The following is a 27,998-nucleotide window of genomic DNA, read 5'->3' as shown; positions in this document are numbered from 1 at the left end:
TCCTTCACTGTAAATAAGGGCTCCCTTCGGGTTTCATTCCATTTCCCGATCTGATTTCAGAAGAGCGGAAAGAGAGAGAGAGAGGAAATGTGTAAGCAGAGGAAATGCAGAAAGCTGATTAGGAGGAGAAAAAGAATGCAGGATAAAGGGGAAGATAACGAGAGAAAGACCAAAACACTGGGAAGTAAGAAAGCAAAAGAAATGCAAATGTCCAGCTCGAAAACATTGGCATGCCGAGTACAGCTCACTCTACATGCTGTAAAGCTAGCAAATGCAAATGAATCGAACCGATTCATTATTATACCACAGTGTTGTTGAATGCTTGAATCTGATTGGTCAGAAGGTGGGCATTATGTAAGGGTTTATCCGGCTTATACTGTGGTCAAGTTAAAACGGTCACTGATGTTTTCAATGCAAAGTTTCACTGAAAGAATAAATATTACAATTTACATTACACTTTATATTTGTAATTCTGCCCGCTCTAAACCATTCTCATTCACATTACAAAATACCGTAGTCCATCCATCCATCCATCTTCTATACCGCTATATCCTTTTCAGGGTCACGGGGAACCTGGAGCCTATCCCAGGGAGCATCGGGCACATGGCGGGGTTCACCCTGGACAGGGTGCCAATCCATTGCAGGGCACAATCACACACCCATTCATACACTACGGACACTTTGGACATGCCAATCAGCCTACCATGCATGTCTTTGGACTGGGGGAGGAAACCGGAGTACCCGGAGGAAACCCCCGCAGCACGTGGAGAACATGCAAACTCCGCACACACAGGGCCACGGTGGGAATCGAACCCCCGACCCTGCCGGTGTGAGGCGAACGTGCTAACCACTAAGCTACCGTGTGAAAATACTGTGGTACTTTAGTATTTACTAGAGATGCTCCGATACTAAATTTCTCAGCCAATAACCGATTATTCAGAGTGATGAGATTATACAGGAGTCGTATTTACGAGTGGAACGCAGACGAAGACGTATTTACGAGTGGAACACAAACGAAGTCGTATTTACGATTTGAACGCAGATGAAGTTGTATTTACGATTGGGGAAACTCTTTGAGCCCCGAGTCGGGGGCGTGTCAGTAAGAAAATACGGTGGAATCAAACGGATGCCACGTCTGTAGTTAATGGTAAATTTGTTTTAATTGAATGCTTACTCGTCTCAGAAGTTAACTTCTGAGGAACATAACAGAGGAAGAGGGAGAGAGAACGAGAGATAATAAAAGTAAATTATAAACCAAAATACTTATGGCGATTTAGCAGTGAAATGTCTTTGTGAGGATTTTTTTTTTTTTTAAACAATGAAACTAAACACGACAACATTGTACAATTACGATATAATGTGTAACAATAAAGCTTACAGTGGCTTCATAAATTGAATAAAAACATTACCAAAAAAAAAAGAAAACACACACCTGATGCACACTCTTTGTTCTTCATTTTCTAGAAGTAGACTTAAAAACCTTGCTGTAGTTAATGAAGAGAAGGTACACCGCCATCTTGCTCCGACCAAAGTGACTTGAACGCACCTGACATCGTAATTACAACTCGTAAATACCAACTTCCCAGGAGGACTTGAACGCACAGTACATTTTACGGCGCGGGAAAGTCTTCTTATTTCTACAACATGCCGCATTTTTTGTCTTCTCAACCTCAAGAGACGTATTTGTTCTTGGTCGAACTTGTTTTGCGGTCGTTCCATGACCTTAAATGTAACTAGAAACAGATCGAATGCATCATTTGTTAATAAATGAAAAAAGTGTCTGCAGCGTAAGAGGAATAAAACACTTTGGGACATGCTGTTATAGAGTTATAGAAAAAAAAAACCAGTCAAAGCGTCAGACCGTATCGCACCATAATGTCGTTGATTATTTTCCTACAGTATAAGAGCACTTCCTGACGTTCCTGACTAAGGGTGCATCTCAATCAGCTCCCTAGTTCAGGAGTCAGGGCACTGATCGGGGAGTCTCAATCGTGAAATTATTCCAGTGCACTGGAACGTTCGCTCAGTAAAAAAAAAAATCCGAAATTGAACCGCAAAAACCAGCGAGCGTCGATTTCTCACCATGGTCCCTTAATGGAAACGACGTCTTGTTTTCTGAAGCCTCTCAGCTCGAAAAAAAACAAACAAAAATGGTGGTTGAACTCTCAGCCAAATGTAAGCAGCTTGTTATCATTGTTGTAGCTCTTAAATGATCACTTACGTTAGCGATTTTTAACTTTATTTGATGTTCTATATACGTTCTTGGCTAATGGTGTGTTCCTGGGAAGTTCATATTTATGAGTTAGAAAGTCGTAATTACGACGTCAGGTGCATTAAAGTCACTTTGGTCGGAGCAAGATGGCGGTGTACCTTCTCTTAATTAACTACAAATGCATGTTGGTTTTTTTTTTTTAGAAAAATGAAGAACAAAGAATGCACATAAGGTGTGTTTTGCTTTTTTTTTTTTTTAAAAATGTTTTTAATCAATTTAAGAAGTCGCTGTAAGCTTTATCGCTATGCATTATATGGTAATTGTACAATGCTGGAGTATTTTATGCAGGCAATTGGCTTGTTTTCTTTTTAATTTATTTATTCATTTTCCTATGATTCATTTTCATGTGATTCATTTTCATGTGATTCATTTACATGTGATTCATTTACTGATTTGCTTCTCTTTAAATCCAGTTTTAGACTGTGATTTTCCAGATTATTACTTGCCACACTGTATGAGATAACCCCAATAAAATTGCCTGAATTCTATAATATAATTTGTTCCCCATGTTAGATTTAAATCCTCTAAAAACAGATTCGCGATTGACTAATATTACTCTGTTCCAATTCACATCCTTCAAAGCATTGGCATGTTTTGTTTACTCTCACAATCCCCCAAACACACACACACCCAAAGTCTCCATAAAACAAATGAGACAGCAGTGTTTCCCACAAGCTTGTCTTATCGTAAATAAAAAAAAAGCCTGAGGAAGTCACGTCAAGTAATTTGCCCTTGCTGCGTCCCAGCTAAAAAGAATATGCTCTAAGAACGTTTTGCTAACATTCCCATTAATACATGAAAACGTTATTCAGTCCAGTTTTTAAAAAAAAATGTTTTAAGAACGTTTATTTCTTGGTTATTATTATTATTATTATTATTATTATTATTATTATTATTTTTATCTTGGTTGTTTGTTCCTTATGCATGTGTCTTGTGACTTCATGTTGTAAATTCTCTTATGACCGTAATGATCAAACGACCAAATAGTAACGTTTAAAAAAAAAAAAAAATGTTAAACTATAACGTTCCAGAAAAAAATAAATAAACGTTCCACGAATGATGTATGAATAACAATTGTGTGCTAACGTTTTTTGAGAACGTATCCAAAGACAAGTTTTGAACGATGAACGAACGGTCATTAACATTTATTAACATTACTGGAAGAATGTTTGGTTCATAACTTTAACAGAACCTTGTTCGGAGAATGTTCCCTGTTAGCTGGGATATACCAAACACATAATAACTGAAAATCAGCGGAGTTTCTGGGATGAGAAAACGTTCAACTTAAACAATTTTACCGTCGATTCCAGTATGTTTTCTTATTGGCACGCCCCCTGGGCTTAAATTGACACGCCCCCTGGGTTAAATTCTGAGGTCAAAGAATATCCAGAGTTTCCCCATTCGTAATTACGACTTTATCTCGGCGTTCATGTGCGTTCGACTCGTAAATACGATCTTTCCGACATGACTTGAGCTCAACCGGCAGTCTGATGGTTTGAAAGAGACGGCTAGTGATGCTCTCAGCGTATGCATCTCATCATCATTTAGCATAATTACACAAATCTATAACATCCCAAGAACGATAATAATCAGTAATTGCATCTTGCTTCTTCCCTTTACACATCCTGTTACACATCCACATTCTTTTGCTTCTTTCTGAGTAAACAGGCTGAGCTTTGTGAGGATTAAGCAATAATTTTGCTTATTAGCTGCTTAGTTCTCTGATCTTAGCATGACAGATGTTTTTGACGTTTGTTCTGCATAGCTAGCCTGCTGTTAGGGCACATGCTCAGCGCGAACGTACCGCTGAATCACTGGATGAATCATGCACTTGCTGTCAAATTGCTCTGCGAGAGTGTTACATGTGAAGCAGAAGGATGTTTTCTAACAATTTATGACATCACTCTAGATATTTAAGACTATATAATATTAAGCAACGTTATTACTGTTGTTGTTTTGGTCTTCTACAATGCTTATGGGGGTGGGGGGGGGGGGACAAAGAGAGAGACAGAAAATATAGAATAGTTCTGTACGACAAAACGTCAACCTGCAAATAGAACAGGAGACATTGTGAGAGAGAGAGAGATGTGAGAAAAACAACGGTGAGAGAAGTGTAGGATAGCGCACAGGCAAACTGCACACATCAGCCGGCTGACAGACAGATAAAAGAAGGTGGTTAAAGTAATCTGAGAAAACAGAGAGAAAGAGAAATAAAGACAGGGCAAAGAGACAACAATGAGAGATAAAAAGACTGGGCATTATGTAAAATAGAAGGGCAGGAAACCGAGAGCAGGCCCAAACCATTTGGCAACAAAGATAACAGTCATTCGGAGCAATACTGCGTTAACTGTGCCAAAGTTAATTGCCGTAATTGCTGACAATTGCATTGTATACACGCAGTCGTGTCAGCGCACGCCAAAGAGACTAGCACTGCGACGCATCAGATGGTTCACGGAGCGTTCCGCAAGACCGTTCCTGATTGGTCGTGGCGTTTCGCAGCTTTACACGCTCCAAATGGCTGCAATTTATTAGTGCCATGGTTTAATGGCTAATTCTGTTTGTGACTAGAACATAGTGACACAGAATTCCCGACAAAAAGGGATCATTTTAATTGCAGCCCCCTTTTCTAGCAGACTAGGAAAGATAGCAGTGACTGAGTAATATGCATTTAATGAAGCGCGAGCGAGAGAGAGAGAGAGAGAGAGTGAGTAAGAGAGAGAGACATGCTCAGAGCAAAAGGTGGAATCTACAACACAGATTGTTTTGTAAATGAATCTGTGTGAGCGGCACAGCCATGGGCGGCAAAATCTGGACACCTGAAACAGGTGGGACACTACACAGCACCTGGAGGCCTCACACATTCTCAAACACACACACACACACACACACACACACACACACACACACACACACACACAGAATCTCCTCATAAATACGGCTTATTGCCTGTAGAGCACAGCGGGTTACCTGCGAAGATCAAATCACAGCTGCCTGTTGTGAGAAATAAGTGGACCACAGGATACAGTGTGTGTGTGTGTGTGTTTGTGTGTGTGTGTGTGTTGTAGATAGTATGTTACTTGCATCCATCCATCCATTTTCCATACCGCTTATCCTACACAGGAGCCTATCCGTGGGAACTCGGGGCACAGAGCAGGGGACACCCTGGAAATGCCAATCAGCCTGCAACGCAAATCTTTGGACTGGGGGAGGAAACTGGAGCACCCAGAGGAAACCCCCAAACCAGGGGGAGAACATGCAAGCTCTGTACACACAGAGCGGAGGAAGGTGGGAGGCAAAAGTGCTAACAACTAACCCACCATGCCCCCTCCCATATGGTGTATAAAGATATTCCAAGATTTCATGCACACACACACACACACACACATCTATTTAGAGCCTTCATATGGATTGAAGCAGAAGGCGTCTGAGGCGATTGAGACGACAGATCGTTACAGAAATTTTATACGATGCTAATGAAAAATCCCAGTCTGTTTCCATCTGCCTCACGAAGCAACACGAGAAACAGCGCGCGAGGACGAAAACGAGCAGGAAAGAAAGTCAGATGCAGCGGTGCAAACGTCATTCTTCCATTTACCTTAGTGACTTTTATGCTGCTTGCCATTTTCAGTGCGTGTTAAGAAGCAGCACAAACTGCTTTCAAGTATAATTTGAAAAATCTAAACCCAAAAGGTTTAGAACAACAAAAATGACAACAACAAAAAAACAAGAACAACAAAAACAACAACAACAAAAAATCCAACTGAATGAATGTGTGTATGTGTGTTTCTTTCTCTTTACACAAATTAACTCAGCTATCTTGTGGGACATCAGTCAACATAGTCACTTTGATTAACATGTGATTAATGGTGTCACGCTGAGAGAAGAAAAAGAAAAAAAAAAAAAAAAAAAAGGAAAAAAGAAAGAGAAGCAGCCTGCATTTTAATCACCGAGGCTACATTTACTTTAATGTCATTAATATATTCATGCAGCGGGTGGGAACCGGCGGTGACTAGCATTGAGGAGATAATTGGGTCGGGGGGAAAAAAAAAACCTTGGAATACATAAGAAGTGTTTGTGCAGTCTGGTTTGTCTGGTTAACACCACTTCAACATGAAATACTTTGAGGTCTGACACGTTCTGCCATCACAACACCGACAACTGCTTAGTTAGTGTACAGTGTTGAAGTTTCAGGTATGAAATAAAAACACAGAGTTTATCTACGACTTTCGACCGTTATGGCACAGGATCAAATCCTTTCGCGTTATGCTTACGTCAAAGAACATGTTCGAATTTTAACATGCATTTCAACACGTTTTTGGCTTTCTGTAGGGAAGAACAACATGAATAAATGAAGGCCTTTTACATCAAACTTTTTTTTTTTTCAAGCCAGAATCAGAAAATCTGACATTTTTAAAAGGATGTGTTCATTTATATGATTTGGGGGAAAAAATAATAAAAGTGATGTACAATTTTTAATAGGCACTAATCGTATTTTTGGGAATATACAGTAGTGAACTAAATGGGGTTTACAGTGCTGTTATGTTATACCCTATGCAATGAGGACATATGACATACATATATATATACACATATACACACATACACATACAGTATGACATACTGAAGCAGAACATGATCAATATGCAGTATTCCAGCATGATAACGACCCCAAACACACGTCCAAGACGACCACTGCCTTGTTAAAGAAGCTGAGGGTGAAGGTGATGGACTAAACCCTATTGAGCATCTGTGGGGCATCCTCAAACGGACGGTGGAGGAGCACAAGGTCTCTTACATCCACCAGCTCTGTGAGGTCGTCATGGAGGAGTGGAAGAGGACTATAGTGGCAACCTGTGAAGCTCTGGTGAACTCCATGCCCAAGAGGGTTAAGGCAGTGCTGGAAAATAATGGTGGCCACACAAAATATTGACACTTTGGACCCAATTTGGACATTTTCACTTAGGGGTGTACTCACTTTTGTTGCCAGTGGTTTAGACATTAATGGCTGTGTGTTGAGTTATTTTGAGGGGACAGCAAATTTACACTGTTACACAAGCTGTACACTCACTACTTTACATTGTAGCAAAGTGTCATTTCTTCAGTGTCGTCACATGAAAAGATCTAATCAAATATTTACAAAATGTGAGGGGTGTACTCACTTTTGTGAGATACTGTATATACACATATACATACATACATATACATATATATATATATATATATATATATATATATTTGTTATGTAATTTACTGAGTTAGTTTGTTTGTTTTTGTTTTTTGTGTAAAACTACTCGAATTGGCAGAATTGCAGTTGCACGAAATTGTTTTGCGAGGTCTTTCACCGGGACCTTTGTCGGTAAATGAGACCTTTTAGCTGTACTCATGTTCGACGCACGTGAATCGAAGAGGGCTTCGGCTGAATGCACGTCGTGACGACGTCACGCGACACGTCTTGGCCCAAATCTGCTGAAAATCTGCAATCGTTTTGAAAAATAATTGCAAGCTCCTCCGAATATTGTGGAGTTTGACTGATTTTGCGTTCATTTGCATTAACGAAATCGCCAAATCCTGGAGGGACTCACTAGGATGCAAGCTAATGGAGTTGTTGTTTTTTTAATAAATAAAAACTCCTGCTAAGACGAGTTGAAGACAACGGATTTTTACACGGATCTTGGGTATTCTACGAAATGTCAAAATTTGACCGGGTTTTTAAACAATCTGAAAACGTGATGGTTTTCACAGTGAATCTTTTTGATTTTCTTTAAGAAGGCATCCGTTTTAACATTCGGTGCACGTAGTAGAGCATGGTCACTGTCTGTAATGTAGCAAAACGTTGTGTTCTCATTAATGTTCAAACACTGAAATTCAAATGCACTTGGGACTGAATTTGACCATGCGAATAGTGAAGCAGAACAACAACAACGTGACTTTTCGCTGTTCTGTTCCTGTGTCTAGAGAGCAAATGCAGCTTGTGCAGAATACTGTTATTTTATCAACTCAAATGAACTATCTAGCAAAAAACATGGGCCAATTTGCTACTACAGGAAAACGCTGGGTCTATATTACCAGGGTGAGCCAGTGAAATACTCATAAAGGAGATCACACACAGACATTAAAATTTTATGCAAATGTTGAAATGTTAATGTTGAAATGTCCTACTTTACTGCTACAACACAGTTCTTGCAAACCTAGCATCCAAGTACTTTCACATGCACTTCCTGAGGACTGAAACGGAAATCATTGCTGTTAGACTGGGCAAGACAAAATGAAGATGTCAAAATTATTTTACCAACATTTAGTGTGTTAGGGTTCACAGCTGTCCCAAGTGTATGATAAGTCATACACCAATCAGCCATAACATTAAAACCGCTGCCGGGTGATGTGAATAACATTGATTAACTCGTTACATTGGCACCTGTTAAGGGGTGGGATATATTAGGCAGCAAGTGAACAGTCAGTTCTCGAAATTGATGTGTTGGAAGCAGGAAAAATGGGCAAGCGTAAGGATCTGAGCGTCTTTGACAAGGGCCGAATTGTGATGGTTAGACGACTGGGACAGGGCAGCAGGTCTTGTGGGGTGTTCCTAGTATGCAGTGGTTAGTACCTACCAAAAATGGTCCATGGAAGGACAACCAGTGAACCGGCGACAGGGTCATGGGCGCCCAAGGTGATGCACGTGATGCACGTGGGGAGTGAAGGCTAGCCCGTCTGGTTACAGAAGCGCACAGAAGAGCTGCTATAGCACAAATTGTTGAAAAATGTTCATGCTGGCTATGACAGAAAGGTGTCGCAGGAGCTGCAGACCGATCAGAGTGCCCATGCTGACCCCTGACCACCCCACCACCAACTGCTTACACTGGGCACGTGAGCACTGGACCAACGTCTTGGTGCCAGATACCACAGGACCCCTTCCGAGGTCTTGTGGATTCCATGCCTTGACGGATCAGAGCTGTTTAGGTGGCACAAGGATGACCTACACAGATGGGTTTAATGTTAAGGCTGATCGGTGTATGTTTCAAATGAGTGTCGTAAACACACACACACACACACCGCACTTAATTTGTAATTCATGACTACAATTTCAGTAAACCGACAGCTCCATTGTCAGTCTATAAAATAGCATCACCTACCGTGTTCACTGAACCTCAAATCTCACCTCTTCTAAATGCAACTTTCAACAATCTGGCATCGGAGACGTCGATCGTTCCACGGTCTACCATTTTCTTAAGAAAATTGTGTCAGTACAAAAAAAAAACAAAAAAAACATTGGGTTTACAATGTGGCTGTAAATCTTTAATGTGGGCAGTGTGGATATCATGAAGTGAACAGATGGATGTGCAGGTTTTCCAGTTTTATTAAAATCAAAATAGCAAACAAACCAAAGGGCTAAGGCAAACATGAGGAAGGCAACTGGTCAGGCGATCAGCAAGCAGACATGAACTAGATGGTAAACACGAGGCCATGGTTAAACACCAATCAAGATAGGCAGATTAAAAAAAATACTTGGAACGGTGTTGGACACGACGCTGGAATGTCTGGAATTCCGTGTTATTTACATGGCAGTGAGTGCGATTGTCGGACAGCTCCATTAGTAATCCCGTGACTCAGAACAGGAATAAGTGTCTGACTGGAGGTCATGTTAGAGGGCTGAGGATTACTAGAGATGTAGTGGCGCAACTCCAGGCGTTCATGACAGTAGCTCAGCTGTCTGTGGGAGATATGATTATTTATCAGATGTGCTCACAGATGACTGTGTGTACCAAGCTGGTCTCTGAGGTAAAGAGAAAGAAAAGCCACGAATCTACAGTCCAGACATACCAGCCAGAAATCCCTTAGAAGAGTCTACTCTTATGATTATTATTTTTTATTTATTTTTTGCTGCTAAGAATTGCCTGGAGGAAACCTGCAGCACCAGCCTATAGTCAAGGTCGGCCGACGGGGACGTCTCCACACTCCACACTGTCCGAATGCCATTTCCTAAACCGATGCAATCACAGCAAAAAATAATCCATGAAGTAATCTCTTCAAGTCTGGACCTAAAGTCGTCTCTGCCTCCCTGAGCAATACTCTGACCTTCTGATTCTGCGTCTCTTCTCCACACGGATAATAAAACGGATCTAAATCATGCCAAGTATGCCTGTGGATTACGGCCAGTGACTTCTTCGCCCCTTCTGTCACGCTTAGGAAGCTTTAATTGAGGATTTATTTGCAACTTTTTGATGTTTGTTTTTCCATGGCACGAATTAATTACTGTTAATGAAGATTTATTCGCCGACCTGCTAATTATGCCGGATCAAAGGCTCGTTTGAGTCATTGTTTTTAAGGGTGATGAGATGGGATAGTCCAGACGCTGCTGGAATTAGAGATGCAGCGCTATGAAAATCCACGGCCGATACAACACGTAACTGACTGTGTATCTGCTGACGAAACCTATGACCTGATGGACGAGGACTGCGGATATTACAAAATGACATCGCGAGAATAAATACATTCCTGTGGCATTGTACATCATTGGACATCTTGTAGTCAGGGAGATGTACAATGGTGCTTGAAAGAATTTTCCATATTACCTAAAACATTAATCAGATTTTCACACAAGTCCTAAATAAGTACATAAAGAGAACCCTAGTAAACAGTTACTGGAAATATGTAATAGCAGTTACTGCTACACAAAGGGGTTCACACCAGATACTAAAAGCACTTGAAGGCACCATTGATAAAATGGTCAGTCACATTGTGCTTGAATTCTAGAATTTGAATTTAAAAGTTCAGAACCTTCTTATGTCATAATAGTTGAGAGCAGAGAAAATCTTGATATGATGTTCACTAGACCCATTCATAGTCTTTATGAAGACACCAAAAGTTATCAGCCATTATTGTTTCCATCGTGTTAACTGAAGGATGAAAAAAATGCTTGTGCAGACTCTGATCTTTCTTTCGTGGGCGTTCACGGTAATACAGTGATGAACTTGTACTAATTTATTCAACTGAGCATCATCAACAGCACTTAAATACTGAAAACTCACAGAATATACATTATACATCAATCTCAACTTGAATATTATCCACAAGTCTGTCTTTTACAGGGAGTTCTTTTCCTGCCTTACTTCCATGTATCTGTCTCTTCTTTGGTTTCTCAGTCTGTTGAGGATACTCATCCATGTTGTTTGATCTAGTACTGAAGTTTGCTGAGAGCAATTACTAATGAGATATGTTGAGGAAATTTGACAGTAAGTTAACAATGAAATTCACTCAGCTGGGCGTCCGCCAGTGATTACTCAAAGCCTATTGGCTGATTTGGGTCATGTGACTGGACTGTGATCATTTTCTCACAGTATGTTATGGACTCTGATCATTTTTCCATAGCATGGCTTTATTTTAAATGGAAAATTCTGTGACCCTGATCTTTCTATCATCCAAGTACATTTATGAGACCATTCTTCAATGCTCAATCAACAGCCATGGATGCACAACTCCACAAATACAGTTTTGTGACTCTGAACATTTTTTCATTGTGGTCTTCACTTTACTTTTCCCACACACGGATATCAAAATATTGGCTCATTTTCCTCAATAAATAAAGGACCAACTATAATATTTGTCTCATTTGGGTCCTCTTTATCTCTTTGTACTTTTACGACTTGTGTGAAAATCTGATAACCGTTGTAGGTCATATTTATGCCAAATAAATATAGAAAATTCGAAAGGGTTCACAAACTTTTAAGCACCATTGTACCTGCACAGCTTTCCTCTAAAAGCTAATTTAAAAAAATATATATACAGCACATGCACATTCTTAAGTAAAAGACACACACCAAAGGGGTAAAAGATGAACCCTTAAATGGTACCACTGCAGCAACAAGGGAAAGTTCCGCACAGTTGAATTTTTGTATTGTTTTGCATTTGTATCTCGTAAAGATTTCATTTGAAATCGAATGCAATCCATCCTTCGCTTGTACACATTTCTTTTATCATTAACTCTTTTTTAACGTCTGTTTTGGGGGAGGGAGAATTCATTTGTGATGTCACACTCCACAGTAGTGCTTGATGCAGGGGTGTCCAATGTTATCTGGAAAGGCCCGGTGTGGATGCAGGTTTTCATTCCAACCAAGCTGAAGCCACACCTGATAGTCTATTGAAAGCCAAGATCGACTGATTAAACAGGTGGAAGCAGTTGTGGCTCCTGCTTGATTGGAATGAAAACCTGCACCCACACCGGTCCTCTGTGGATAAGATTGGACACCCCTGGTTTAACGGCTCATATGAAAGTAGACATACTGTAAAAGTAGGCTTTCTATCTTTGTACCAATGTTATTGTGGAAAAGTATGAATTGTTTTCCCAGCACAGGGCTCACACCCCTCCCATTTCCCATCGCCGTGCCCACAAGCAACTAAACACAGAGTCACGATACTCTACACACAGAAACCCAACAGTGTCCTGATTAATCCTATAACGGACCGGCAGCGATAAAATGAATGCAATATAGTCATTCAGTCTAAAAAACATGGTATGGAGTCCCTTGGATGTTATGATTATATAAGCATATAATCAGTATATTAAAAACAACGTGAACATACAGAGGCGTGTGATAGGTTAGATTGGTGGCCAGTAAAAAGAGAGAGAGAAAAAAAAATGTATTTGAGTCATCTTGGATGTCCTTCGAAGCTATGAATACTTAAGGAGTAAAACGTGGTATTTTTCATAGAAATATGACCGTGTGGGAGTATTCGTTTTCATCTTGACAAAATGATACTTAAATATAGTCCATTACAGTCGATCAGTCGGTGATGTATTACAGCACAGGAGAGAGAATCTACATGCAGCTCACACAGCTGGTTAGCATCTCAGTGTCAACTAAGTTATTATGCATTAAGCAATCTTTGCTTCCTGTGTGACTAATGTTTGACATTTCAGTGCTGACTGCTGTGGTTTTTTTTTTTTCAGCTCGTCTGACCCCTGACCTGAGCGAGCGCTTTGATTAGAGGCACTGGGAGCACTTTCGACGGAGATTAGAAATTTCCCAATGCTCTGTTTTTTTTTTTTTTCTGCTGGCTTTGGGCCGAGGATATCAGTGTTGCAGTTCTCATTTATACGCCACACTGCTAAGGACTTGAGTGGGTGGTTTGTCAAGAGCAGAGAGGGCGCAGAGTGTGTGTGCACAAGCGTGTGTGTGTGTGTGATTCATCCGGGACCCACCACTCACAGCGACAGATTCAGTGGATAGTGGGTGGCTCGAAAAAATACCCCCATTGATCATCTGCTCTCTGTGTGTCACTGCCATGTTTTTGTTGTTTTCTGTAGTCACCTACACAGCGCCTCACCTCTCCATCTCCATTTGTCTTACATGTGCTGCTTTCTTCTTCCCTCTCTCACTCACTCTTTCCTCTTGGCTGAATTGTTTTCTGTGTTTTCTGACTGGGTTACTGTTGCAAAACTCTCTTTCTTCTCCTCTGCATGTGTAGCACCCCCCCCCCTCCCCCTCCCCCTCTCTTTCTGGAGATGGCTCGCTTGGATGGCAGTTTTTTCATGCCCTCTTCTCTCTCATCCACCACCCACTGACCGCTGAATTCTGCTCTCTTTCTTTCTTTCTCACCCAAGATCCAATGCCAAGTTCAAACCCGTTCATGAATAAAACGATCAAATTAATTACAGGATGTGCTCGGATAGGATAGATTTTTCATCTTCTGCGCTCTGTGAGCTTCCGCTACAACCCCCCCCCCGCCCCCGCCCCCCACAACCACCCCCTTTGAACAGTACTTTTGGCCAACTGAAAAGTGGAATCCTGCTTTTACAACAGGATTCCAATCCAGTAGCAGAAGTTCTTCCAGTTGGTTTTGGGTACCTTAATGATATTTGTGGGTGGGACTTTCAAAGGAAACAAAAATGGAAAATGAATAGTGTGGTGGATTAGAGCGGTCAAAAGCAACACGGTTCTATTTCTCAACAACCACGGCAAGACAATGTTTTTAAGTGCACTAATGCAGCATCATAGTTACATTTATATAGCGCTTTACATTGTAGGGGGGGGGGGACTCCTCAACCACTAGTGTGTAGCATTCACCTGGATGATGTGATGGCAGCCATAGTGCTCCAGAACGCCCACCACGCACCAGCTATTAGTGGAGAGGAGGGAGTGATGTAGCCAATTCAGAGAAGGAGATTATTAGGGGGACATGATAGAGAAGGGCCAGTGGGGAAATTTCACCAGGACTATAGGTTATACTCCTACTCTTTTACAAGAAGTGTCCTGGGATTTTTAATGACCACAGAGAGTCAGGACCTCGGTTTAACGTCTCATCCGAAAAAGTGGTGCTGTTTTTACAGTATAGTGTCCCCGTCACTATACTGGGGTATGAGGACCCACATAGACCACAGGGTGAGCACCACCTGCTGGCTTCACTAATACCACTTCCAGCAGCAACCTTAGTGTTCCCCGGGAGGTCTCCCATCCAGGTACTGGCCAGGCTCAACCCTGCTTAGCATCAATGGGAAATCAGGCAAGAACTGCAGGGAGATATGTCTCTGGCATTACCTTTTCAAATCCATACTGACTACTGACTTTTGGCTTTTAGTGCGTCCTTCATTTTAACTCCATAAGTCGCACAATGTTTTTAAACGATAAATAATATTAAAGTCCAGTACGTTTTCCTCGCACATCCGGGGTTGGGGGTTCGATTCCCGCATCCGCATTGTGAGCGTGGAGTTTGCATGTTCTCCCCGTGCTTTGAGGGTTTCCTGCGGGTACTCCGGTTTCCTCCCCAGCCCAAAGACATGCGTTGTAGGCTGATTGGCATTTCCAAATTATCCGTAGTGCGTGAATGGGTGTGTGAATGTGACTGTGCCCTGCGATGGGTTGGTACCCCATCCAGGGTGTCCTCTGCCTACCCTGTGTAGGATAAGCGGTACAGAAAATGGATGAATGGATGGAAAATTAAAGTCCTTCGTCAATCAACCACTTCGGCAGTAACTTTGCTGCATCCAGAAAATGACCAGATCCCCGTGGGGATTCTTTTAATAAAAATAAAAAAATTATCCCAGGAGGGGTTTGTTTTTACCCTCCTGCAAGAAGAAGTAAGCGGTCAGATATTAAGGGACCAAAAAAAAAGAGGCCATATTCATTAATGTGGGATCATATTAGACATGGAACAGTGCTCAGGTAGTGCTGTGTGATGCATTTAGTAGTAGAAGTGGGCGGGGATTTAATAAATACACGAAAATAAATACATCAAACACATCTCTATCATCCACTACAACCTGGTTAAGCAAACATCTGTTCAGACAAGCAAACAGGAATGTTAACATGAGCGCATGGTTCTTGCTGGATTTAATAAGGTGTCATCGCTTGCTAAAATGACAACAGTCTGCAGTTTACTGTTTGCCTGTTCAAGTTGGGTAAATTTATCCGAAAATACATTACAACCATCGGCAGTGTGAAGTAGTTCTTGTGTTTGAATGTGCAGTAGAAAAAAAAATTCCTCTCCGTTTGTGTTTTCTGCAAACACATTCAAATGGTACACTCTGCTTTCCATGTCAATGTTGTTCTTACAAGTTACTCTCTCGCTCTCGCGCTTTTTCTCCCCAGACAGTTTGACTCTGCAAAGAAGACTGTAAAAGTGCATTTCTTTCCTTCTTCCAGACTGCCCTCACTGTCACCCTTCAATCTCTCCACACGGCATGAAGGCCAGGTGTGTTGTATTTGGCATTAGCAGTTCTCTCAAGAAGCCCTGTAACCTTTCTCTCCCTCTTTAGCTGGAGCGCGCCTCTTAGCGGCTCCTTCAGTGAATCAAATCTAGCGGAGGCTTCGGTGTTCATCCTGTTTGAATAATTACGTCTTAGTTTGCTTTGCTATACTGTGTGGTTAAAGGGGCCGTCTGTCATTTTTTGGACTGCCCTCTGCTGCTTGGAAGATGAATCGCAATTGCATGGAAAATATCTATCCATCCATTTTCCATACTGCTTATCCTACACAGGGTCGTGGGGTGCCTGGAGTTTATCCCAGGGGACTTGAGGGTACAAGGTGCGGGACAACCAGGACAGGGTGCCAACCCAATGCAGGGCACGATCACACACACATTCACACACTATGGACAATTTAGAGATGCCAATCAGCCTACGACGAAATTCTTTGGACTTGGGGAGGAAAACAGAGTACCTGGAGGAAACCCCCGGAAGCACAGAGAGAACATGCAAACTCCGCACACACCGGGAGGAGACGCGAATCGAACCCCCAACCCTGGAGGTGCGAAGCAACGACCGCCAAGCCACCATTCCCCCCTCAGTCCATCACGTATGAGCAACTATTATTTGAAACACAACTCTAAAATACTTCCATTTGTGTAACGGTTTGGCTTTGATTTAGTTCGATTTAGTGTGTGTGTACAAATGAGACCTGACAAATCAAGACAGTCAAGGAAACAAGCACAGGAATGTGCACCTCTTCACACCAACAGCCTCTTGACATAACCAATTCACTCCCTCTCGACCGCTCCTCTTTACAGTACCTCCCACATTCTCTCCACTTTTTATTTATTTCTCTCCACTTTTTATTTATTTATTGCAAAATCCCGATAAATTGGGGGAGGGGTGAATGGAAATATTTGAAATGTCCATAGCTCCACATTCTTGACTGCTCTGTGCCAATGTCTTCTGTCTAGGTACAGTATTTATGATATTTGTCGATCAAGCCGCATGCGTTCTGTTTCCGAGATGAAACCCTGCCCTCTACGGAGCCGTTGAGACGAAACGGAGAAATGGCATTAAAATCGGTCGCTCTTTCACTGGAGAGGATGAGGAGGAGGATGAGGAGGAGAGGAATATGAGGGAGATCTGCTTTAGTGTCAATAAAAAACAAAATGCATCGTTTTAGTTGTATTCAAATAATCATAGCGTGACACATCGAAAGCACATGAATGCATTTTGAAATGAATGACATTCAAGGATGAAAACCCTTGGAGCAATACTTCCCTGCTCAGCCAGTCAGCATTTCCCTGATGCACAGCACCATAGATTAGTTTTGGAGGTAACTGGGAGTTTCTATAAGCTATTCTTACCCATAAACCTCCCCTCCCTCCCCCTCTCTCTCCCTCTCTCACGATGCAGGAATATGCGTCACTGCAGGAGCTCTGAAAATTACGAGATAGCAAGGTGTAACGACGGCGACTCAGCAGGTAGGTGCGATCAAAGAACAAAAGGCGAAACACGAAACGAGGAAGAACACAAAGAGTCGGGCAAAACAAAGAAACTAGGACAGGAACGAGACAAGAGTAGCAATGTAGACGTACGCAGGCTTCATGTCAATATCGTAATTAGGAAGTGAATGTGCTTGAACGTATTTTTCCAAGTTTGGGGGGGGGGGGGTCAATAACAAAACGTCATGGTGCTTACGGTACACAGGTCCTTCGGTACGTCACAAAATAGAAAAAAAAACTAAAAGAAAAACACCGTCGTCCACCATGCTGGTACCGTCATTTGTGACCTACAACTTCTGCCTTCCGCCATTTTTTTGGTTCTGACAGCTCTTCCATGCCAGTCCCGTTGCCTTATGGGATAGCGCAGTGTGCATTGATTTCCTACTGCAGACTCTCGGCAGAATCAGTAGGTCATCCAGGTATTTCTCGCCTACTGTTTTATGAATGCTGACGATTCGGACATACTACTCCTACTGCTTTTCACCTACCGTATAGTAGGGTAGTAGGGATATTCGGACGCAGCTCATGTCACAATCACGACCTCAGAACTCATATATACACAAGTGTGTATATAATGACAAACCAATCAAGAGTAGAACACAAAACACCTGAACGTGTGACACAACTGGGAGATTGTGAGAGAACGAGATTGTCATTAATCAACATAAAATTACTTCATTATAATCATCCTAATCATTTTTCCAACAGTGGTAGAAGTATCAAAGTTCAGATCATATTTATTCATGATTGATATTTACTGCTGATGACAAATCGCTAACGGAAAAACAAAGTCAGCCTACAACTGTCAGCTTTGGAGCGTAATGTGTTCTGTTGATGGAAAGATCAGGAATAAAAATTTGATGGCGCTAATAAACAGTCAGAATATTCTTGCATTTAAAATAAATAAATAAATAAATAAATAAATAAACAAACATTTAGAAATAAATAAATGGGCCTAATACTTGAACGCATGAATTAGGCTCATAAAATAAATCTGTGCTGAGAGAATTTATTTTACAGTTCCAAAAAGGTCCCTGACTACAAAACATTTCAAAGGCCCTGATTAATTGGCTTCAGGGTCACTGAGCCATTTTACCCAGATGGAAGAAACTCTACGTGGTTACGGTTCTGTTCTAGCGACCGGAAGGCTGCGAGTTCAAATCCCACGATTGCCAGATAGCCTTCCAGATGAAGAAGTATAAATGTAAAATGTACGCATATATATATATATATATATATATATATATATATATATATATATATATATATATATATATATATATATATATATATATACAAACTCATTTGCTGTCATTAAAACCGCACTGAACTGTGACTATTCCTTAAGCAAACAAAATTATGCTTCCAAAACTGAATTGAAACCATACTGAGGAAGTGAAGAATCATGTGCGAGTCCAGAAGATGTGAAGAATGCTTCCCCAAAGTGAAAAACAAGAATAGGTTGAGAGCTAAAGATGAACTTTGCTTTGTGGATAATTATGGCAAATATACTGTCACCAGCACCAACCACAGGCTGCGACTATCTTTGAGGACTAATGGTGGTGTAAAGCAGGAACACAAATAGATGAGCACACCATCAGACTCCATCAATCTCTCTCTCTCTCTCTCTCTCTCTCTCACTGCTTGTGAAGAGTGAATGCAATGCATGACTGAAATTAAAACCTTTCCACAGCCTCCCGACCGGCTCTTTCGTCGTAACGCAGAGCGGCTTTTTTTAACGTTGTCTAAATAATCCTACATCATGGAACTCGCTTGCACTTCCCTATCTTTTTGTTTCCCCCCCCTCTGCTTTCACAGCCGCTTCTGAGACTTTCAAATAAACGTTATAGCGAACAAGTAATCTACTGTAATAATTAGAGATGCACCGATACTAAATTTCTCAACCGATACCGATAACCGATTATTCAGTGTGATATCGGCCGATACCGATACTTCTGCCTTTTATACCTTCTTTTAAATGAATAATAATTCATTTAAAAGAATTCTGAAAGAAATGCAAATAAAAACTTTATTCTCTCCATTTCAACAAGTTGTTTCACAGTGACTGGTCTCATCAACAGAACACACATTGCTCTAATTAACATGAACACATGAACTCAATTCTGAAGATTAAAGTAAGATTATTAACTTATTGAATGTTATTAATTCATATTAACATTGACTGAATTGTAAAAACCCTCCTGTTAGTCCCTCCTGTTAGTCAACTCATCTTCATTTAAGCCTTTCAATGGGGTACTGGACTGGCGCTTTAATTCAGCGCGAGAAAATAAATTAGACACGACGCGGAAACTCCCGCTTCACTGCTGCAGCGTCCGGGGTAAAATTTGATCAGTGCAGAGATTACAGAGATTACAAACTGCAGTTTTGTCATCATTCTACACGAGAGACATCATCTTTACACACAGCAGGAAATCGATGTGTTTTCCCGCCCTCTTTGATTGACAGGATATAGTCCGCCCTGATCAGCGGGGAAAATAGCCTTTATCGGTCGATACATCGGTGCATCTCTAGTAATAATTAGCTAAAATAATGGCGTAGAGGCACTGGCGGTCTGGACGCAGGCGAAGAGGAGAAGTTAATCTAACGAAAGGCTCCAGGATGGTGCTCATGTGGGAGGGTTTCACTTGATTGCCGTTTTGAATGCGGCGGAGGAAGGCGAGTTCACTTCTTTTAATTAAAAATGTCAACATCTTTATTTTAGCAGGAGAATTATGCACCCATGGGCCTGGATCAAAAGGATAAACCGCGGCTTACGGTGAAGGCGTTTGAGAGCAGTGTGAAGTGGAGCGACCGTGTTCAGAACAACAGAAGGAGGAGTAAAGCCGACGGCTCGCACCTTCGTGAGGACGACGCTGGCTGACGAGCAGCTGCGAAAAAGGCAACGGAGCTCGAGACAAAAACAAACCCAGGATATTTCTACAGCTCATTTCCTGCAAAGGAAAACGCAGTTCATACAGGATGTTGTGGGGGTTTCTTCTTGTGCCAAAAAAAAAAAAAGCTCGATTTTCCTGCAGCTTTTTTTTTGTTTGTTTGTTTGTTTCTTTGAAAATTTGCGATGCAATTTGTGGAGTATTTTGTGCTTCTTTTTTTTTTTTTTTTTTTTTGCGGAAAACTACTTGAATTGGCGAAATTGCGGTTGCACGAAATTGTTTTGCACGCTCTTTCACAGCGATGTTTGTCGGGGAACGAGACCCTTTAGGTGTACCCGTGTTCAACGCACGTAAATCAAAGGAGGCTTTGGCTGAACACGCGTCGTGATGATGTCACGTGACGCGTCTTGGCCCAAATCTGCGGTAATGTCAATTCTGCGATGGTAAAATTCTGAAGGGATTGATTTTCTGCAAAGGAAAACTTCATTTCTCTGGCCTGCTCCTCCAAATCATTCGTGTCATTGATGCATGTTAGTATTTCGTGTGTGTGTGTGTGTGGTACAATGAATGCAAAGAAGGTTTTTTTTTTTTTTTTTTACAGTCTGCAGGCAATCTGGCCCTCTGGCACTAGCAAACGTTGACATAGTCCAGGCGAATGATGAGAACAGATTCGAGTGAACGACTCGCGTGTTGCTCTCCACCGCATAAACAAATCGAGGTGATTAAATGGACGAGGCCAATGAAAGCCAAAGTAATAGCAGTGGCAGTAGCGGAGTAACGATCGTCACGCTGCTTTGCCTGTGTGTGCGCGTGTACGTTTATACGTGTTTGGTTTTTTGTGTGTGTGTGTGTGTGTGTGTGTGTGTGCGTGTGTGTGACGGTAAGGGATTGGATTGATCTCAGGTGTACACAACGTGTTTCTGCTTGCCCGAGCCTGGGGGGGGACACAGCCACAAAAGCTCTGTAAACCAGGACTCAGCTGTAGGGGAGTGATTCAAAAACATTCACATGTACACGCACGCACGCACGCACACGCACACACAGACGCGCGCACGCAGTGAGAGAGACAACTCCATATTACTCTTCTCTTTCTGTGTCTCTCTTTCTCTCTCCTCCATCTCTCTCCTCTCCACTCTCTGGCTCTCTCTCTCTCTCTCACACACTCGTTCATCTCTCTCCTCTCCACTCTCTGTCTCTCTCTCTCACACACTCGTTCATCTCTCTCCTCTCCACTCTCTGTCTGTCTCTCTCTCTCTCCTCCATCTCTCTCCTCTCCACTCTCTGTCTCTCTCTCTCTCTCACACACTTGTTCATCTCTCTCATCTCCACTCTCTGTCTGTCTCTCTCTCTCTCCTCCATCTCTCTCCTCTCCACTCTCTGTCTCTCTCTCTCTCTCACACACTTGTTCATCTCTCTCATCTCCACTCTCTGTCTGTCTCTCTCTCTCTCTCCTCCATCTCTCTCCTCTCCACTCTCGCACTCGTCCATCTCTCTCCTCTCCACTCTCTGTCTCTCTCTCTCACACTTGTTCATCTCTCTCCTCTCCACTCTCTGTCTCTCTCTCTCTCTCACACTTGTTCATCTCTCTCCTCTCCACTCTCTGTCTCTCTCTCTCTCTCACACTTGTTCATCTCTCTCCTCTCCACTCTCTGTCTCTCTCTCTCTCTCACACTTGTTCTTCTCTCCTCTCCACTCTCTGTCTCTCTCTCTCTCTCTCTCTCTCTCTCTTCCATCTCTCTCCTCTCCACTCTGTCTCTCTCGCACTCGTCCATCTCTCTCGTCTCCGCTCTCTGTCTCTCCTCCATCTCGCTCCTCTCCACTCTGTCTCTCTCGCACTCGTCCATCTCTCTCGTCTCCGCTCTCTGTCTCTCCTCCATCTCTCTACTCTACACTGTCTCTCTCTCTCACTCTCCTCCATCTCTCTCCTCTCCAGTGTCTGTCTCTCTCGTTCTCCCTCTCTCACTTGTCCATCTCTCTCGTCTCCGCTCTCTGTCTCTCTCTCTCTCACTCTCCTCCATCTCTCTCCTCTCCACTCTCTGCCTCTCTCTCTCTCTCTCACTCGTCCATCTCTCTCGTCTCCACTGTCTGTCTATTAGAGCCCAGACACTTTGTTCCAGGTTCATTATCCTGCTGCTTTTTGCTCAACCTCTGTGCTGTGTGAGCTGGGATAGAGCTGAAATGTGGACCATCTGGGGGGCCCTGAGGAGTGGTTTGAGAAGCACTTGCTCTAAATGAATCTATCATTCTTTCTGCCATGATTCATTCTCTCTCTCTCTCTCTCTCTCTCTCTCTCTCTCTCTCTCTTTCTCTCTCCCTCCCCTTTTCATGGCTCGGGCTCATCTTATTTCACTCTCCATCTGCATCCTGCATTTTCTTTCTCCTTGCTCTTCTGTCTGTAACCATAGATAGGCTGGGAGCACCTCCTCTTTCTCTCCCTCTCTCCCTCTGTTCAGACTCTTCATCACCACCTCTCTTCTGAATGAGCTTTTTTCCCCATCCAGTATTCCAGGGGTGGGAAGGACGCCATGTAAATCTGCTATCAAAAGTCTCATCTGATTTGCCAGATGACTTGATGCGAACAGACCCCTCTCCCCCTACCCACTGCTCTCTCTCTCTCTCTCTCTCTCTCTCTCTCTCTCTCTGCTGTATTCTCCCTCCCCCACTGCTTCATGTCACCAAAGAGATTAATGAGTATGATCGTCGAACCGCCTCCCAGCTTCAGCTGTCCAATGAGGAGCCCTGTGAGTAACGCGCGCACACACACACACACACACACACACAAGCTACGCACAGCCTATCATGCATAACAAACACAAACTGGGAGCTGAACCGCAAGCTAGACTGCGGGATGCCACATGACCTGGTGAGCTCCATTTATTAAAGCGTAGCAAATTATATTTCATCCCCACGCATCAACCCAGCTTGAGAGCAGCAAGAAAAATAGGGGCTCAGAAACAATAGAGGAAACGAGCTATGAAAATGATTAGAGAGCGTTACTAATCGAAAAGCTGTGAAAAGCAAGTGCTAGAGAGAGATTAGAATTTTTAAACGTACCTCTGATAAATCATTCAAGATCAAACAGCTTTGCTGCTAAAACTTTAAAACAACAATGCAATCCAGTTTTCCTTCCACGCATATGGAAGTGTTTAGGTAAAGCAATAAAAAAAAAAAAAAAAAAGGCCGCTCAAACGCTCAAATAAATCCTCGGATTACAAACCGTGAAGAAATATAAAAGCAGGGAACTGTGATAATAGCTTCAGACCAAGACGCACGGTGATTACTCCACTCTCACACACCTGATACAACTCATGAATTCATTTACAGGTGGTGTACTGTAGGTGTGTTACCTCCTACATGAGCAGGGAAATCACTACACTGGACTCTGGCTGTACAGGAGCACAGCTGAGATGCACTGATCAAGCATCCCTTGCGATGAACTTATCATGACATGCCAAGCGTGAAACATGCTGCCCTATTGGGGATTGCACGCACACGCCTAAAGGACGCGGAGGAGGAGGAGGAGAAGGAGGAGGAGGAAGCAGATGCGACATATAGGCAACGCCATCCATCCTGCACGAGGTGACATGATGAACTCTGCAATGCTCATCATGGGCCATCAGGGTTCGCACAAAGCACAGGTGCGCTGCAGGACAGGTTATTATGGGAAAAAAGCAAGAATGCAAATTATGTGCAAAAATGTATGTCCTGTCATTTCTTATGGTCATTCTGACGCCACATAAAATAGTGCAATATCTTTGCTTTCAATTCAATTGTAAAGCATATTATTAGTATATACATATATACACACACTTATATACACACACACACACACACACACACACACACACACACATTATATATATTGTCCTAACCTAATCTATCAGACCCTGTAACTGATGACAGGAAGGCGTGACTGTACTGCAAGCAGGCTACAGTAGGAAGCGCGCGCAAGAGAACAATGACAGAAATTCAAGGGAAGATAGGCTTATGGCTCCGTCCCAAACCACACAACTACAACCTGCACCAACAACATACACCCTACACCATACACCAGCACCGCATCAGCATACAGTGCCTATTTACTACAGGTGTATAATGAGGCGTGTTATGCTTACAGCATATTGACTTCCTATTTAGTGCATTTGGAACGCAGCCTGGTTATGACGTCATCACACTCCGAGTCACTTCAATGAATAGAAGCTCAAAAGGTCTTTCAACGCCATGTGCGTCCTGTTTATGGCCTATGCAATAATATTAATATTAATAATAATAATAATAATAATAATAATAATAATATACACAGTGTATATAGGGTAATATAGTCTAGGTGTAAGGAATAAAGCAGTTTTAAAACTGGCTGAAGCCCAAACAGAAAAGGAAACTAAAAGTACCTTGAGTACTTGAGTTCTGTTTTTAGTTCTGAATGAAACAATGTGGCTTTCATCATCACGTAGCTGTTCACAAACATTTTCATCACATGCCATGTGGAGAAGGAGAAGGAATGTTGGGATAAAGCCTATAGGAGCTGCACGTTCACACACGCGCACTGTATAATAACACACTGAATACACAGCAGGCTGGGATTGATTCCTGGAGAAGGGAAACATGTGAGACACAAACAGTGACATTAAAGGGACCCAGAAGAGTCTGGTCTTTACCTGTGCGCAGGAAGGACAGCAGGAGGAGCGTGGAGAATACACCGCGGTACTTCCAAACGGACGGTAATGCCATGGCACCTCTAGTTCCGTGTTTAAGTCCTCTTCGAGTCGGATCCCGAGACGGGTGAAGTTTCTTTCTGAACTCCAGAGTCGGTTGGAATCGACTGGTTCTTACATACTAACGCCACTTTGAGCAGAACTGCGCTGAACTGAGCGGCTGCATCAGGCTCCTGTTTTCCACCGTGTTTCACAGTGCTGTCAAACTGGCAGGAAGGGAGGGGGCGGGGGCGTGGCTAATTTCATCCTCGACCAATAAGCGTCGTGGTGAAGGAATCCTAGGCGGGGCTTTGATGTCAATTTAAAGGTAATCATGGGCGGGGTTTGGGTTAGCAATTTAACCCAGAGAAGAAGCCTGATTGTAAATGTAAATATAAATAAATAAATAAATAAGCCGCCCCTTTTTAAAATAATTGAAATCAATGCTCCATAAACGTGATTAACTGCAAGCATTAACGACATTCCAGACCACAGGATGCTCTTTAAAACTCCGACACTTTACAGTCTGATATAGAACTCCTGAGGCATTGCTAATGAAATGGAGTTACCTCAGAATGCTGTGTATTGTAAAGTATTGGATAGGTGAGAGTGTCTCCTTTGGACAACCGGACAATTGATGGTGGGGTTTTATTTATTTTTTTTTCATCGCCTTCACTAAATTTGCAGTACTGATCAATGAGACAATAAAGGCAGAGGAAGCTTAGGACTTGGTGCAGGGTACAGAAGCCTCTTCCTATATTCACTGGTTTGATAAGGTGATGTGATGAAGCAAGAAGGGGTTTGCTGTAATTGCGAATTGCAAAGCTTGTGTTTGGCGACACCACCAGGCGAGTGAAGAGAACTACAACGCTGAGGGCTAAAGGATAGATAGATAGATAGATAGATAGATAGATAGATAGATAGATAGGGGAGATCGGGGCACAACATAACACTTTTTTGCTTTCTCAACTTTGTGGAAAAATACTTCGTGTTCAAAGCGTTTTTCTTTTTGACATTAATTTTACAAATGTCTGGTACACATATTTGGTCTTGTTTTATGAATAAAACATATACTTTTTTCATTATTTAACCGGAAAGAAGAGAAGTGAAATGTTAAAGAGAAACTATGGCATTATGTCAGTAAAAAAAACAAACAAACATCTATTAACTTATAACATCATAAAGTCCTATGAAATAATGTCAATTTACATACAACAAATTTTAACACTTGACAGTGAACACAGAACAAAGCCAGAGCCAACATAATGAAGGCTACGAGATAACACACAACCCTGTATGTCTTCCTTGGCCTGTTTCTCATACTGCAGCAAAGAAAATCATACAACCCCAATTCCGAAAAAGATGGGAGAGTATGGAATATGCAAAAAAAAAAACAAACAAAAAAAAACAACAACAACCTATATTTGCCTCTTTTTAAATTAACACTAAACACAGAGCTGAAACTTAACATCCGTGTGAAAGTTTACTAACGCTATGGTAAAATGATCTTCCCTTGATATCTTCCAAAGTCATCAGAAATTTGGTGCAGTTTTTTTTTTACACAGTGTAGTGTTGGTATGGCAACCAGTAAAGACAGGAAATTTTAGACAGATAGATAGATAGATAGATAGATAGATAGATAGATAGATAGATTGATTTGTGTTTTAATCCTTGCTTATTTGTTTATTGGCTGTTTTATTTGCTCACTGGTTAAACTGTTCTTTGTCTGCCAATCAATCTTAGTGGGCAGAATCAGATATTACCAGTTATTACAGATTATAGCGAGTGGAGTAAACCTCTGACAAATCCTTATATTTATTTTGTCAACTGTCAGCTTTAAAGAATCCTGGGCTTTAGGAATGATTTCTCAGCAGTTAAGGAGAAAAGTCGAATTCTCAAATGATTGGTCAGAAAGTGTTGATTAATTTTCTATTACAGCAGCTCGCTATGGCAGTAATGCTAGCTGCGGGGCAAATCACAGGTTTTTATTAATGTGCTTGTTCTAATACATTATGGTTTCTATAGTAACAACTCTTTCACAGGGACATGTATAGTGGGCATTCCACATAATGCAGGTCTACTAACAAATGGATTTCATTTATACTTGTTAAAGTTATTTAAAGCCTTCAGGACAGAGGACTTCTTGGTTATGTGACAAATTGCATTATTTGTCTTATTAAGATAAAAAATAAAGAAAAATAGACTTTTTGAGGAAAGGACTATTTATAGATAACAGGAACTATTTTGGTGGATGTTCCACAACATCAAACCAAACTATAAACAGCTCAAATGTATGATATGATATGATATGATATGATATGATCGCAATAAAATTGTTAATGTTGTCAAATGACTGTGGTGTGTGGTATGAATGTTGGGATGTTTTAGGAAACTTGGTGTTATTAGAAAATAATCAACTTCGGGCTTCTCTTTGTGTCATGCCACATGACAGCACGTCTAGTCATGTTTTATTCCTTAAATGTGTTTGTGGAGGGCTTTTTAGGTCGTACAATTGCCTTGTCATTGGATATTGAGTTGTACAGAACGACTGTAACTACCACAGAAACATCAATAAAGGACGTTTAGGTACAGGATCTTTATCTAACATCACATTAGAGCGAATCTTTGGCATGTGAAGGACCTGCTGTATTGTTCACAAGTTCGAAGTATATCAGATCATGAGGGTTGGGGCTCCTCATATTGTCATTTCCATATTGTAGTCAGGATGCTGAGCATCATGTTTAAATGGTCTGCATTTATATAGTCACACACTCAGTCATACACTCACACACACCAATGGTAGCAGAGCTGCCATGCAAGGCGCTAGTATCAGAAGCAACTTGGGGTTCAGTGTCTTGCCCAAGGACACCTCGGCATGTGGAGTCATGTGGGCTAGGAATCGAACCGCCAACCCTACGATTAGTGGGCTACGAATGGGAGTACATATCAGAG

The 27,998-nt window shown here is 41.8% G+C and overlaps 1 protein-coding gene across 2 annotated transcripts in view; it reads right to left on the bottom strand.

Moving 5' to 3' along the window:
- Positions 1-25,245, bottom strand: part of cadm4 (cell adhesion molecule 4) — a 190,739-nt gene extending 165,494 nt beyond the window's left edge. For both annotated transcript variants that reach the window (XM_053622999.1, XM_053623009.1), the window contains exon 1: positions 25,011-25,245. In XM_053622999.1, coding sequence (XP_053478974.1) covers positions 25,011-25,083 — 73 coding nt within the window. In that variant the 5' untranslated portion in view covers positions 25,084-25,245. The remainder of the gene's footprint in view (positions 1-25,010) is intronic.
- Positions 25,246-27,998: the final 2,753 nt, after the last annotated feature.

This window comes from Ictalurus furcatus, chromosome 1 (assembly GCF_023375685.1).
Source record: "Ictalurus furcatus strain D&B chromosome 1, Billie_1.0, whole genome shotgun sequence".
Taxonomy (NCBI): domain Eukaryota; kingdom Metazoa; phylum Chordata; class Actinopteri; order Siluriformes; family Ictaluridae; genus Ictalurus; species Ictalurus furcatus.
Note: the sequence above shows the minus strand (reverse complement) of the source record. Positions and strands in the feature narration are given on the sequence as shown.